Here is a 13,858-nt window from a genome sequence, read left to right on the forward strand (position 1 = left end):
TGCCTTCGACCGTCTGCTCCATCCCCATCCATCCAAAATGCAGGCTGCCCAGCAGGCCTGGGGTGAGTAGCTCCATACCCATATGACAGCCAGCTTGTAATTAACCAATGTCCCCGCACAGAGCTCGAGAACGCGATAAGCGTCTTCGACCCTCAACGAGATGCCCTCTACGAATACAATTCCGATACGGAAAGAGCCCTCAACGACGAGCGACCATGGGCCACCGACCCATACTATTTCAAGCACGTCCGAATCTCCGCTACGGCACTATTGAAGATGGTGATGCACGCCCGGTCGGGCGGCTCACTAGAGGTCATGGGCCTGATGCAAGGCTACATCCTACACCACACGTTCGTGGTGACAGATGCATTCCGACTGCCAGTCGAAGGCACCGAGACCCGAGTGAATGCGCAGGACGAGGCAAACGAGTACATGGTATCATATCTGCAGTCGTGTCGAGACGCGGGGCGGATGGAAAATGCTGTCGGATGGTATCACAGTCACCCTGGTTATGGATGCTGGCTGTCTGGGATTGATGTGGCCACTCAGCAAACCCAGCAAATGACCGGACCCTTTGTCGCCGTCGTCATCGATCCGGACCGTACCATCTCCGCCGGCCGCGTTGAGATCGGCGCTTTCCGAACATTCCCATCGAACTTTACCCCGCAGAAGGAGGCTCATGAGGACGACGAGTATCAGACGATCCCACTCGGGAAGGCGGAGGACTTCGGCGCACATGCCAATCAATACTACTCTCTCGATGTCAGTCATTTCAAGAGCACTCTTGATGCGGATATATTGTCCCTTCTATGGAATAAATACTGGGTCGCTACTCTCAGTCAGAGCCCGCTATTCACCTCTCGTGATTTCGGTAACAAGCAGATCATGGATCTCAGCCAAAAAGTGCGCAAAGCCGCGCGTGGAATGGAGGTCACTGGTCCTCGTGCCGGTGGCGGCAACACCAAAGATCAACAGCTGGATAAGGTGGTTCGCGGCGGACAACGGATTGTTGCGGAGGAAGTAAAGGGTCTCCTAGCATCCGAAACAAAGATGAAGCTCTTCCACGGCATCGGAAACCAGACTCCTTTGACAGAGTGATTCAGCTCAGACGATGAGGGGTCCTCAATCCCATAGATGTTGACACGACTGCCACGCTTTTGCTCTTTAGCCTGAACTGTTGTATTTGGCGCTCAGCGGGTTGATATCCCTTTATTCCTTTGCCTTGCCATATGCGCTGGCATTTCTCAGGTCTTGCCGTGTGCAGCAGTTTTTCTTTGACCCATCATGATAATAGAATATCTAAAGTTGCAGTTTCTGCAATGAACGAATTTACGACTTCATGTCTCGTCGCTTGTATGCACAAATGTACGACCCATCTTTGGGGTGATATAGTAACTCGGGTAGGCTAAGCAATCTGGGACAGATGAAGAGAATCAACCTCTATTGGCGCGGAATACTCGGTATCCCGCGCAAGAATCGAATAAGTAGTGGAACACTGTATATAATGAAGTGGAAAGCATCAAGCCAACTCCACCGGATAACATCCATCAGACAGGAACAAGAGTCTCAAGTCATTCGTGACGTTCATTATTCAGAAGACGGCGTGGAGGACATAAGCTTGAAAAGGAAAAAGCAGGTCGCCCCAACCGGCGACAACACAAGAGGATATGTTGAAAAAGAAACGAAAAAGAACAGAAGTGAAATCAAAGGCCAAAAATGTACGCCGAGAAAATGGCCAGAATATGTCACAGTCAGTACAAAGAAGAGGTGGGTTCAAGGTGGTCATCGAGACAGGTTAACCTCATCTGGGAGATAATAAACAAAAAAAAAAAAAAAAAAAGGGAAGAAGAAAAGGGGGAATAAACAAGAAGTCCCAACCAATCGAACAGCTCTATCGGGGAAAATGATATATCGAGAGAATCAACGGAGTATACTCCGTATTAGTGCAATGATAAATGTGCCGAGGGTAACTGAATCGAGGATAAGTGTTCACAGTAGTGGGTCGTGGAAAGACATTCCACATGCATGTGATGAATCGATCTGCAAGTATCCTTGGAAGGTAAGAGGTCGGAAGACGAGGGGTGGAGACTAGGATAGCCTAGACACGGTCACAAGGCCCGTGAATGCCCCCAAAAGGAATGGGTTTAGCCTGTGGTGATAGAACACGAGCGTCGATTGGCGTCGGATTTGTCGGATTTGTCGAACCTGTTTTGGTGCGGGAAGACGTAACTTGACAGGGATCTTCACGGGTTACAGGAAACCGGATTCAGATAGTAATCTACGCAGTTCAGAATCAAAACCAGTTAGTCTCAACAGCCGAACAGTTTTGAAAAAAAAAAAAAAATAGCAGAGTTGTCTTGGCCCAAAAATGAGGAGTATAGGAGGTCAAATTTGGGTATCGTCGAGCAAATGCCAAACGCCATTTAAAACAGAAAACCAAATTTATCGCAAGATAGCGACGGTGGATGCAAATAACAAGGAGCCCTTGTCTCTGCTTGTGGCTTCAGCATACCTTGCAATCTTTTCGTCCTCGCGCTCCCTAGGCTCGATCTCCAGACTCCGGTCGTACATGTCATGTACATCGCCAGCACCTTGGAGGTTACTGAGGATGTAATCTTGAAGTTCGCCGACGGGTTGCAAAAGGTAAGGCACGTTCTGGTATTGTTGGATATCCCGGATGACTTCTGCGGTCTTGGCCCGCTTATTGAAGTTGATCAATTCTGATGGTGTTAGAGACGGGATACCGTCTTCAATGAAGGTCAAATCCGTGAGATAGACACCTAAGATGTGTTAGCTACAGAGTCAAGGGGGTGAGATACTCCAAGACAACTTGAATCTGCTTGAAATGACCGTGACGCATACCGAAAAATGGAATACAGGGCGGGTTAGCGAGATGCAGGGTTTCTCGGTATTCGCCAAAGTTCTTCGTACTAGCCATAAGCCGGCGCATCTGTTCCAGAATTGCGGACGTGCGTCCGCTAACCTGGCCCCACGTTCTACCTAGACGATGAATGGGTGCAGTTCCAAGAGCCGAGATGATGGAAGTCAGGGTAGAATAATTGTTCAGATGGCGACATTTCTGTATGATTGAGTTAGTGAGGCCGGGATTTGTCAAGCAAGCAGAGTAAACACATACATCAGCCACGTTCACAAAGTGTTTGATGACTACAACCCGCTTCTTAACATCGCCTTGGGCGAGAATCATTTCCGCGACCCAGTTGGTAAGCTGGTTCGAGTGAAGAATCAAGGCCTTGACATTGGGAGATGGTTCCGGCTCATCAGGGCCGACCTTCTTCTGCCATGTCTTGTTCAAACACTCAGTGGGCCGGATTTTGGAGTAGAGGCGCGACTCAATGATGGTCAACTGCCGAGCAAACTCCGTTGGATCAATGTCGAGGAACTTCAGTTTCTTCATATTCTTAGGGATGATTGGTGTTGGTGCGGCGGTGCTCTGAGTCGGAACAAGGCGCTTAACAGTGGTATCTTGTCCTCGAAGTCGTTGTTCGATCACGGCCAATAATGTAGGGGTTCCTGGGGTCTTCGTGGTAGCGATGGAGTCGCTGGTAAAGGTATGGACACGTCGCAGGAGATCCATGTGCAGTTCATCATTGGGCTCCATCCAGAAGTGATCGAACCAGCTCTTAAGAATGTTGACGACACGGAATCTAATCGGCTTCTGTTTCCGGTCAATCCACATTTGCATGTCATCTTGATTCAGGCCAAATGGAGGCTGAATGTTAAACCGCTGGACAAGCAATTCAAATAGTTCGGTGGCAGTAGTGAAAGAGCGATAGGTGAGGAGGAATGTGTTGTTGAAGGATGCATCAAGCTTATCGTGGCGGGTGAGGTGTTCAACCAATCCGGCGAGTGTTCCACATTTGAGGATGGGCAAGTCTCCCTTGTTATCGTAGAACACTTCGCCTTCATGGGCCATTTTCAAGAACCAGGGAGTTTCTTCGGGCTCACGGACTGGCTCACGGATTGGCTCTCGGGTGATAGCCGTTGGGGGTGCCTGGCCAAAGAAACGTTGTGCCTTGTCCATATTTCTTCGTACTTTATCTGTGCCACTTTCCTTTTCAGGAGCGTAGGAGGACGGAATCCCGATTGACTCTGTGGCAATCTTGGCCTTGGACTCGCCTCGGCTATGCATTATCTTGTACGACTCATCTTCCGCTTCTTGGCGGCTATCCCGTCTTAGAGATGATGCTAGTTCGGTGGGGATTTGCTCGAGGAGCAGCGACAATGAGAAGCCAATCTGGGAGACATAGTTCTCCAACTGTCTAACGATGCCTCGCACGGCATTCACACGATCGTCGAGAGAATTACCACGGAGCTCTGCCCACTCATCAGCCAGAGGGGCAGAGACTGCTTGACAGCTCAGGACAAAATCTCCAATAGCATCGTAGACTCTCTGCTTTTGCAAGCTGAAGTCTACTAGCTGGGGGTTCTGGAAGCTGGTTCCCAACGGAGCTAAATTCATCGACTCCACCGAGGAGATCCATGGGCGGAACTGTTCAATCACCTTGATTGCAGCAGCTGAGATCGCATCGGCAATGTCTCCATGTTCCTCCACTGTAACGATATTCCGGTTTATAACCAGCCGTTCTTCTAGTCGCCGAATACTACCAACAAAAGATCTTCTGAGGATGTCGATTGAATCCAAAAAGGCGGTGTCAAGAGAGACCGATGGCTCTACTCGCGAGTCCCCTCCATCCGGAACGAGGAATGATGTCGGGCCTGAAGTATTCAAGGAAACACCGTTGTTCTGCCAGCTACCACCCGAAGAGCTGCCGCTGACGAAGCCAGGCACGATGCGATGGATGGCATCGCCGCGCTGATGTTGAGCCACTTGCACATAGCCATACACGCCTTGCATAACTCCATCGGCCTCCTGCAAACATTTATTGGCCGAGTCGGCACCAGGCCAATCAGCGGCGGCAATATGTGATGAAAGAACCAGCTTCGAGAACTTAGACATCATGTCCCGGAAGTAAGGATATAGCGCCTTGTTTGTGGAAATGATAGATGGGTTACCAGAGTGGTTATCCGTCGTGTCAGATCCAGCAGCCAGCAGCATGCGAAGATGGTCAGATATGTCCTCGGCCTTTCTTACGTACTCTGCACGCTCACCGTTGAAAAGCACCTGGCGATAGGCTTCCACGGCGTACCGCATATTATCGACAAGCAAAGGCCAGGTGATTGGCGGTGCGAAGCCATCGTCGACAAAGTGTTGAGGGGGGTTGGAGGAAATAGAAGGTCTGGAAAAGCTTTCGGTCACAGATGTGCTGGTACTGTTTCCGCCGAGGCTGTGTGACTTTTGCGGGCTCTTGCTCGGCGGCTGCGGCGTTTTGAAATCTTTAGATCCTGCGGCGTACAAGGAATCCATGGACGTGGCAGGGGATACTCCATCCATCACGGACTGGCGTCGGCGAGAAATCGAGTCATGCGAGCCTAACATCAGTGACTCTCCTTCTGCCTCCGATGCAGATCCATCGTACTCGTCCTCATCCCGCTCAAAGCCACGCGCCATCAGCTCTGGAGGTGGCCGTGTCTGGTCGGGGACAAAGAAATTATTTCGATCTCGCGGGCCTGGTTCAGTTGTTGCGGTCGGGTTCTCGAAAGGGAGCTCCATGGTGGAATATCCGGTGAGAGTATTGAAGTAGAACAGACGGCCGTCAGGTGTCGCCTGCGGGATCCAAAAGGCGGCCTCTTCCTGCTCTTTAGGTGCTGGAATACCCTCGATAGGGAGAATCGGTTGCGAGTCCCGAGCATTCCCCTCGGAGTTCACTTCATCCTCATCATGTCCATCGCCATATTCATCTTCAAGTCCGGAGTCCGCGCCGAGCTCGGTTTCGTGGTGGGCGTGTGTGAACTGGTCGTGGGAATCGTCCGCTTCCGTAATTGGGGCACAATAGTTACTTGGGAACCAACCTCGAACATCATCGATCACTCCATCCCACCACCCGGTTTCTAGCTGGTTGAGGACCTGGATAATGTCGCCACGGCGGAAACTCAGACTAGTGTGATCGTCGGCGTCATAATCGTACATAGCCCGTACGAAGAGCGCCGGGGGCTCCGGACTGACGGCATATCCAGAGGCCATTTTGACTGGGGAATGTGTGTAGTTTCGTGATACACTGTTTTCCCGACCGCGATAGCGGGATTGGGCTGTGGGTGTGGTCACTTGTTCGTCGGTGTATTCGAATGCGGTCGCAACAGTTCCGGACTTGCCCAGCGCAGTAGTGTCGACAGCTAAATCTGCCGCGCGAATATCAAACATGGATGGTTCACAGGGCCACAATCCAGAGAGCTTCTGGAGGGGTTGAGGGGGGGGTGGTTTGAGCTCAAGGTTTGAGCTCAATATCCGCTCATGACTGTATTCAACGTTGAGGGGGGAGGAGTGGGTGGGGAGTCGCTTTTTGCCCAGTCGAACGAGGAAAAAAAAGAAAAAAGACCTTGGGTAGTCGAACTAGAATGCAACACTGTGATTATGCCATCAATAACATACTTAGGTATAACAAAAGCAATGGAGAAATGGAAGTGGGATTGAATTAGGGGGAGTTGCACCAGGTGGAGGCGGGACGGGCGCATGCAATACCGGTATTATTACGAGATGGAGCCCACAAGCAGGCTTTTTTGAGGGGAATCAAGAGCAAAAATACATAGTGATTACAATACCATATGAAATCTATCTTGCATGAACACCAAATGACAATGAGATGAACTTCTCAAATGATATTATACTTGAATATTCACAGTCTTACAACCATTTGGCATCCTGTCCGACTCGGAATCTTTTGAGTCCAAGCCTGAGCCCCTCAGAATAATGGAGCTGTCCCGTGTGTTAACCCTAGAGTCCTTCTGGAGCAGACCATTCATTATTATTACCTTGGTTTTTTGTCTTTCTTTCACAGCGCGATGTTCCCCACTGCCCAGGTGTCTGTGTGTGATGAAATATCCACCTGTGGACTCTTACTACATGTGGACGTGCTTACACGCTTACGGTCACATCTCACCTAGGGTACGGGTTTGAGCAGTCAGAATGGTTAGGTACATATGTAGTTTGATGTATAACCTCGAGATTGGTGACAAATGCCAGAATATCAGAAGACAACATATACTCGTGCAAGGCTGGTCTGTGGCCCACAGGTACAATTTTCGACCGCGGTTATTGGTTGCATATGGAAGACATGCATCTATCAATTTGCAATTGTGAAGAATGACATGGGATCTCCGAGCTGCAAGTTCCCCTAATTTGACATATTATATGTGCCTCAACTTCATCAACAATCTCCATTCTTCAATAATTGATCAAGGATATCCTAGCTTAGACCAGTAAGGGGGTGTCAAAAAGACACACACAATCCAAATTATTTGTTAACTACTGGGTTAAGTACCTCGGGGAGCCGACAATGCGCAAATCCGACACATAGTGTCTCAGTAAGAATGAACAATAATAGGGTGGTCCATATGCCCGGCCGATATCCAACGAGGCCGGATGCCCAGCCCCAGTGGGGTATGACAAAACTTCTTTTGTTCCCTTCCACGTTGTCTCTACAACATATTGTGTCGAGTAAAATATAGCATGAAACTCTACCGGATGACCTTCGGAAAAATGTCTATTCTCTAACCAATTACTAGCGCTAAAATGGTTCTAGAAGGCGGTTTTTAATATATTTAATTTCGAGCTACTCTAAAGTGGATTTCCAGTTCCCACTTTCCAGGCGTGGGTTGGATCGTGCTGACGCTCGTCCCCGGTACGGAGTACAATACACGATAATATACTCCGTACGGAGTAGAGTACAACAATATATGTTGTACAGATGATATACACGTAACAATTGAAACATAACCTAAGTCTGCGCGTGGTTGATGCAAGCATGGGTAGACACAGAAGCATTATTGGAAGTCGGTGATATTGCTGCATGGCATGACGCAGCCTCATTCCGAACCCCAGGTTTCAAGACAAGTTTGACACTCGCGCATCGCGTTAGATATACAACTTCGTTGTGAATTTTCTCGATGTTACTTGTAGGGAGTATGTGATCAGAATCCTTTGGCCCCTCCGATGGGGGTCGTACTGGTAATGGCATGATCTCAGCCAATCTAGATACCTACAACATACTTACGGCCCGCTCATTCTTCCGACTTGGACCATGGTACTGCTCCGTACAGCTTGTGAATCTCCACATAGGCAATTTTCAGTTTGGCATGAAACTACCAAAACATCGAGAACATTTCAGAATGAGACTTCGAGCCGAATAAGTTATGTTCTATGCAAGACCGTTGGCTATCGGCACACAGAACTATGCACAATGGACCCGAGGGCTTGGGAACTTGCCCACTTAGCAACGGACCGTTTCTCCTCGTGGAGATGAGTATCAATGAGAGGGGTGTGTGCTCCTGGGCGACGTGCAATGAGTCTGCGGAGAAGGTTCGACGTCTCAAGCGTAATGAAGGATTAATGCCTTATTAGGCATGTTCAAAGGATATCAGGCAAGTCAATGAATTGCAGTCGAGCAATCATATTATATCATTCCAACACGATGTAGAACTCGGCTCGGTTATATCAAGGTGAGAGAAGCATTTGCAATGTGGCTTGTTGTACTTGCATAACCTGGGCAAGCCCTGGAAGTTAGAGCACACCCGTGGACATACAATGTACATTGTAAGCGAGTTGTTCATTATATCATATGGGAGATATTCGTCTTCGGATGGAGCGGAACGCCGATTTAGGGACCGATTTCCGATTAGGTTCCAACGATTTAGTCAATATCAGAGCCTCGACGAGCCTCGACTGGATCAAGCTCTATATTAATTTCGTTTCTCGTCGAGGGTACAGTGCAGTTGAACCTATTATGAGGCTGTGGGTAGGAATGCCTATGTATCGACAAAGCATTACGTCAATAAGTGAAAACTCAAGTATATATATATCTACATATTTCTGGTGAATAACAACACTTATTTCGTTAATTAGGGTCAGCACAACTTGAAAACCATATTTCCAACAGGCAAGAGACGCTAAGTGACCAATGACACATACGTGAAGTAGTTTCACATAGGATACGTTGGAAACTTTTGCCAGAATAGCTCTATTATCACCTTCCCGATTGGGATAAAGTGTTTACCTCACTACCTAGGTACTAAACACATATTAAGCATGCAAGTGTATGTTACCACTCTCTCAATGTTCCTACTAAATGTCGAGGAACTGATAATACCTTATCATTCAAAGTACAATGTATTTGTAGAGTACGGAGTATGTGTTGTAGACAAAAGCAAGCGAGACGGAGATCAAGAAATCCAATAACAAACGGGCAGACGCCTGGCCCAATTGACCCTGAAACTACGTTGTGTACGGAGCACTTCTTCTAAAGGCTAAACCGGATAGCAAACCAAACGGCCTTGAAATCTGAAAGTCGCCACCATACCCCTCGTTCCTTGTTCCTTGCAGCCGGACATTACGCCAATCGCAGAAACCTAGGCAGACAACATCGTCACCAGTCACCAGCCGCCCCAACCGGAGAGATTCCCACCTGCCGAGACCCAATCCTGCCGCTCGGTGCAGCACACATCCAATAACGACTCGATCTCACTCTCTTGTTTACCCAGAGCCCCGGGTCTCCGATGATCTCTTGCTCCCCCTTTTCGTTTGCTTTTCATCTTTTTACTTTCCACCTTGATTTCAATGCGACACAAGACAACGCCCAGTTCCCCACCATAATTCCAATTACCGCCTCACTTTTGTATCGTATGGAGTAACACGCCCCTAGTCTATCCGACTATGGAAGTCTATTTGTCGGTAATTGCTTTGTTCTGGAAGACGGGCGCGTCGCACGTTAAACCTTAGTGACTTCCGAGCGATCAAGCCGCGACACTCAAACGAAGAAGGTTCTCCGGTCCTTCGTTCTCCGTCACTTTCCACTTTAGTCCCTTTAGCCCGGTGTCCACCTTTTTCGAGAAAATTCCGCGGGATCACCTCCGCGCGGGGGGAGGAGGGGACCATCTCCGTTGGATAAGGGATCAGCAATATTACAAGCCCAGTGCAATGATATTGATATTATTGCCAATGTGCGGAATCTGTGCTCGCATGTGCGGTGTATCCCCTGCATCGGAGGAATTGTCCAATCAATGCGGCCAACTCGCCAACGCGACAGAGGGGGCGAGGGAGGTACTTGCGTTATATGCACGGCACGCTATATATGTATGTTATATGTACACACAGAAATAGCATGCAGCACCGACCGGATGGAATTCAATCTGCCTCGCAGAAGTATGGATAGAAACAGAATTGTGACTCGTCCGTCTGATATCAGAACGTGACGCGAACCAAGATCCGGACGGGAGTGAACCATGGACCGGGAGGTCTTCCCCGGGCGTCCCATTCCGTCACGATCCAGGGGTTTGGCGATCGCATCTGCGATTGATTATATTTCCGTGGTTCGACACGACCTTAGAAGGTCCTGGATGAACAGGCCTGTCATCCAGGAGTGGATCATCGACATGGAATAATTTATAAGGAGTATGCACGTTATAAATTGTCACTTGGGCTATACAACATACGGTACCCCGTACGGAGTACCTGGATGAGGGCTCTGAATTCCATATTTCCAAGTTTCATTCAATCTCCACATGCTACACGCTACACGAAAAGCTTCGTTTACCCGTGTCTCTGGATACGGTTACAGGACGCGGGCGCCCGGAGCCCAGACTCGTGTTCCTCGGGACGGCCGGTGCGAACGTACCTTGAATTCGGAAACGGGCTTCCTGGACAAAGTAGGCAGGCGCATTTGCTATTATTGTGTAATAAACACTCTGAAACCCACTGACGGCCCGTTGTCTGGTAATGAGCTTTACGACGTACAGAGCACGCGTTGGGTGGAGAGCGACTCGAGTGGTCCTTGTCTTGGTTTGTCGACGCTGAGATGTTGGGGTCCTCTTTAAAGACCCATTATTTAGCGAAAGTATATCGGCGATAGCGCGCACAATGGGGACCAGTTTCAAGCCGAAATTCAATTTCAATTTACGCGATCAATGATGATGCTCACTCACACCGTCAAGTCGGTTGAAGTCGAGACCAGTGGGGACACGTTTATTTAGTAGCTTCTTTCTCGTACTCTGTATGCGTCTTGCAGAAGCGGTGAAGGCCAAATATATTGATTGACACGAAACAGGCTTCACCGACATCTTTGGCTTAGAGACGGCTGGCTTGGGTTTAGTTACAGAATGGGGCCTGAGTTGGGAGATTCCAGACCGTCCTGGCGTTCACGGCGGAGACACCGGACCTTGGCTATGGAGTTGTCGGGACGATGGGCTCCAGCCAAGCCCGTCTGTCGGTGTCCACTAGCTCAGGGGCACCGGGGAAGAGATTCCTGAAATTCCTCTTACGGTAGTTGGCTCGTTGATGTGGAGCAGCGCTCGAAGGGAAAATGGTCGAAGAGGTCTGATTCGTAACTGGTCTGTTTGGATCCTCAGTGCAGATCCATAATTGGGTGGGTTTCGATGGATTTGGTTCTTTTGTTCAGCGTGCTTTTGACCGCTTGGAGGGATATGGAATGAAAGACATATCCTGGATTTGTGGCCCAAGGGATTGGGAATGGTGGATCGTCTGGTGTATTACTTTTCGAGGCAAGGAATCAATAACGATATTTGCCAGGCGGTGAAGTCACCGCTTCGTGCGATATCACCGCCATGGGCTTCCTCTTTTTCAATTCCTGGGTCGAGAACGTTAGACTGGGTCGGTCCGCTGCATCGGGAAGTGGACCGAGTAAAAGCTCGAAGGATGTCGACGGGTTGGGTTTGCATCAAGAATCATGTACTCTAGGGACCCCATTCTGAGAAGCGTAAGCCACCCGGCTTCACCGCTGGAGCTTGAAGTTAGTTGATAGTCTAGATCCACCAGATCAGATGAAGTTTCGCTGAGGCTTCAATGATCAACCGGAAGTCCGGAACAATACAACATATGTACTTAGGATTTGGCTTCCGCGAATCAAGGGGGTGCTCAGGGACGCTATTACGGAGTAGGATGTATGTCGAGGTGGAAGCGAGATTTCCATTGCGAATTTCGACCCCATTTGATTTGTGAAGTGAAAGGTGATCTTGTGCCGTGTTTCACGCGAAGCGCGTTTCCCAAGTAACCGCGTTGGTGCTCGCGTCCGGGATCTTCGGGGCTCCAATGATGTAAGCGTTGGGTTTGCCCCACTGATAGGACCCGGGAACTCGCGATGCTCAATTTGCAGCTCCGCAGTGATAGGTCACGGTGTGGTTTTTAAAGAGTATGTTGTAGACATAACTGTCAGCTTTGCGGTGTATAAAACTGCAACCTCAGCATGTGGAGCCTCGGAGGAAAGAACTCGTTGAAGACTACTCCGTACTCCGTACTCCGTAACTTCATGGGCATTTGGCCCTACTATGGGAGTTGTAGCGCAGTTACCCGGGTTCTTCAGTGCGTAGACTGCCTAAAAAGGAGTACTAGTAAATTAGAAGGTGCTATTCCATCCAATGCTCCAGTTTACATTCTGCTCTTCATGTAGATCCTTTCTATATGCAGTCCGGCAGGTGATGCCTCGAAGAAAATACAGGATACAGACATCGATCCTATGCAATGCATAATGCAGTGGGACATGGCATGATGGAACACATAATCTCGAGCGTGGCACAGTCAAACAGATGAACAGCCACAAGGCGGGGGCAGCTATCATAGTCCTAGAGGGTCAGAGGGCCAAAGGTGAGACTGGATCTGGACCAGTCAATTTGTGAGGCGGCAAAAGTACAGTGGGATGATCTGTCAGGAGACGGGGCTGATGGGCACCCAAGCATACATCGTCCTTGATTTGATACTGGATCGATCTACTTTCCCATATTGATGTAACTATTCCATTAGCGTGGGCTATACTTGGTACAGGGCAGTGAAGTCCCCATTCTCAACTTCGGCATTCTCACATTCAAGGCAAAACAAATGCAACTCTATAGGTGGTCCTATGTACCCCTGTCTCATTCCCAAAAGCACACGTTCGGAGTTGTGTGACAATACTTGCCTTGTATATATATTAGGGACTACAGATAGAAATAGAAGTAGATGTATATCGATGTAAATGTTTGTACAGTGTAGATCTTTGGAAGCTCTGGAGGGGTTGAGGGGTAGACGGATGTGAACCATGGTTGAGATCTATCAATGACTTCCGAGGCTTTGATATCCGAAAAAAAGACGTATCTTGTATCTTGTATAGTACTTTAGATATCTTGCAGATGAGACTGATACAATCCCCCTGTAGGGGGCAAATCTGAAATTAGGGAATAAGGGGCTATTATCACCGTAAGCCTCTCGAAGTGTGCCACGATCGAATCATCCGCCTCACATGCCACACAATTTAACTATTCGATAAACAAAGGATTTTCCCCTCCGTACCCATAAATGCCCTGAGCGAGGGGCACGATTCAATAACATAACCCACTTGATAAATTGTACATCACACCCTCGCAGGAGTAAATGAAATAAATGATCGACAATGTAGTGTTTAATTATCTAATAAAGATCCAAGGGGGAAAACAAAGTTGAACCATGTGGGCTTACGATCAGGACAAATCTATAGGGCTTTTTTGGGATAATTACGTGTCGATTTCGTACGGTAATGTGCATCGTAAAGAAACAGAAAGGGGGGGGGAAGACACAATTCGACGAGAAAAGTGAGTGGTTAAAGGAATGAATGGTGCGTGGCCGGAGAGGGGGCTGGGTAATAGTTCTCTTTGATTTCCCTTTGAAAGCCATTTTAGCTGTGATCGGTCCCGCTTTTGCACCCCCTCTGTTGCCCGGGTGGTCCACGGGTCTTTGCTTCAACGCGTAAGTAAGCGATCAGCT

General features: G+C 48.7%; 2 protein-coding genes across 2 annotated transcripts; one reads left to right on the forward strand and one right to left on the reverse strand.

Moving 5' to 3' along the window:
• Positions 1–37: 37 nt before the first annotated feature.
• Positions 38–1,098, forward strand: N7525_006695 (Mov34/MPN/PAD-1 family protein; the record flags this gene model as incomplete). Its single annotated transcript, XM_002567197.1, has 2 exons — positions 38–62; positions 122–1,098. The coding sequence occupies 2 exons, from the start codon at positions 38–40 to the stop codon at positions 1,096–1,098; spliced, it is 1,002 nt and encodes a 333-aa protein (XP_002567243.1).
• A 1,344-nt stretch (positions 1,099–2,442) lies between these two features.
• On the reverse strand, positions 2,443–6,280 carry N7525_006696 (putative cell division control protein Cdc25; the record flags this gene model as incomplete). The annotated part of the gene is made up of 3 exons (XM_061213810.1): positions 2,443–2,780; positions 2,863–3,079; positions 3,137–6,280. 3 exons carry the CDS (start codon positions 6,278–6,280, stop codon positions 2,443–2,445), a joined length of 3,699 nt encoding a protein of 1,232 aa, XP_061068241.1.
• Between the last annotated feature and the right edge of the window lie 7,578 nt (positions 6,281–13,858).

The sequence above is a fragment of the Penicillium rubens genome, assembly GCF_028828025.1.
Source record: "Penicillium rubens strain IBT 27055 chromosome Unknown utg000003l_segment0_segment0, whole genome shotgun sequence".
Lineage (NCBI taxonomy): Eukaryota > Fungi > Ascomycota > Eurotiomycetes > Eurotiales > Aspergillaceae > Penicillium > Penicillium rubens.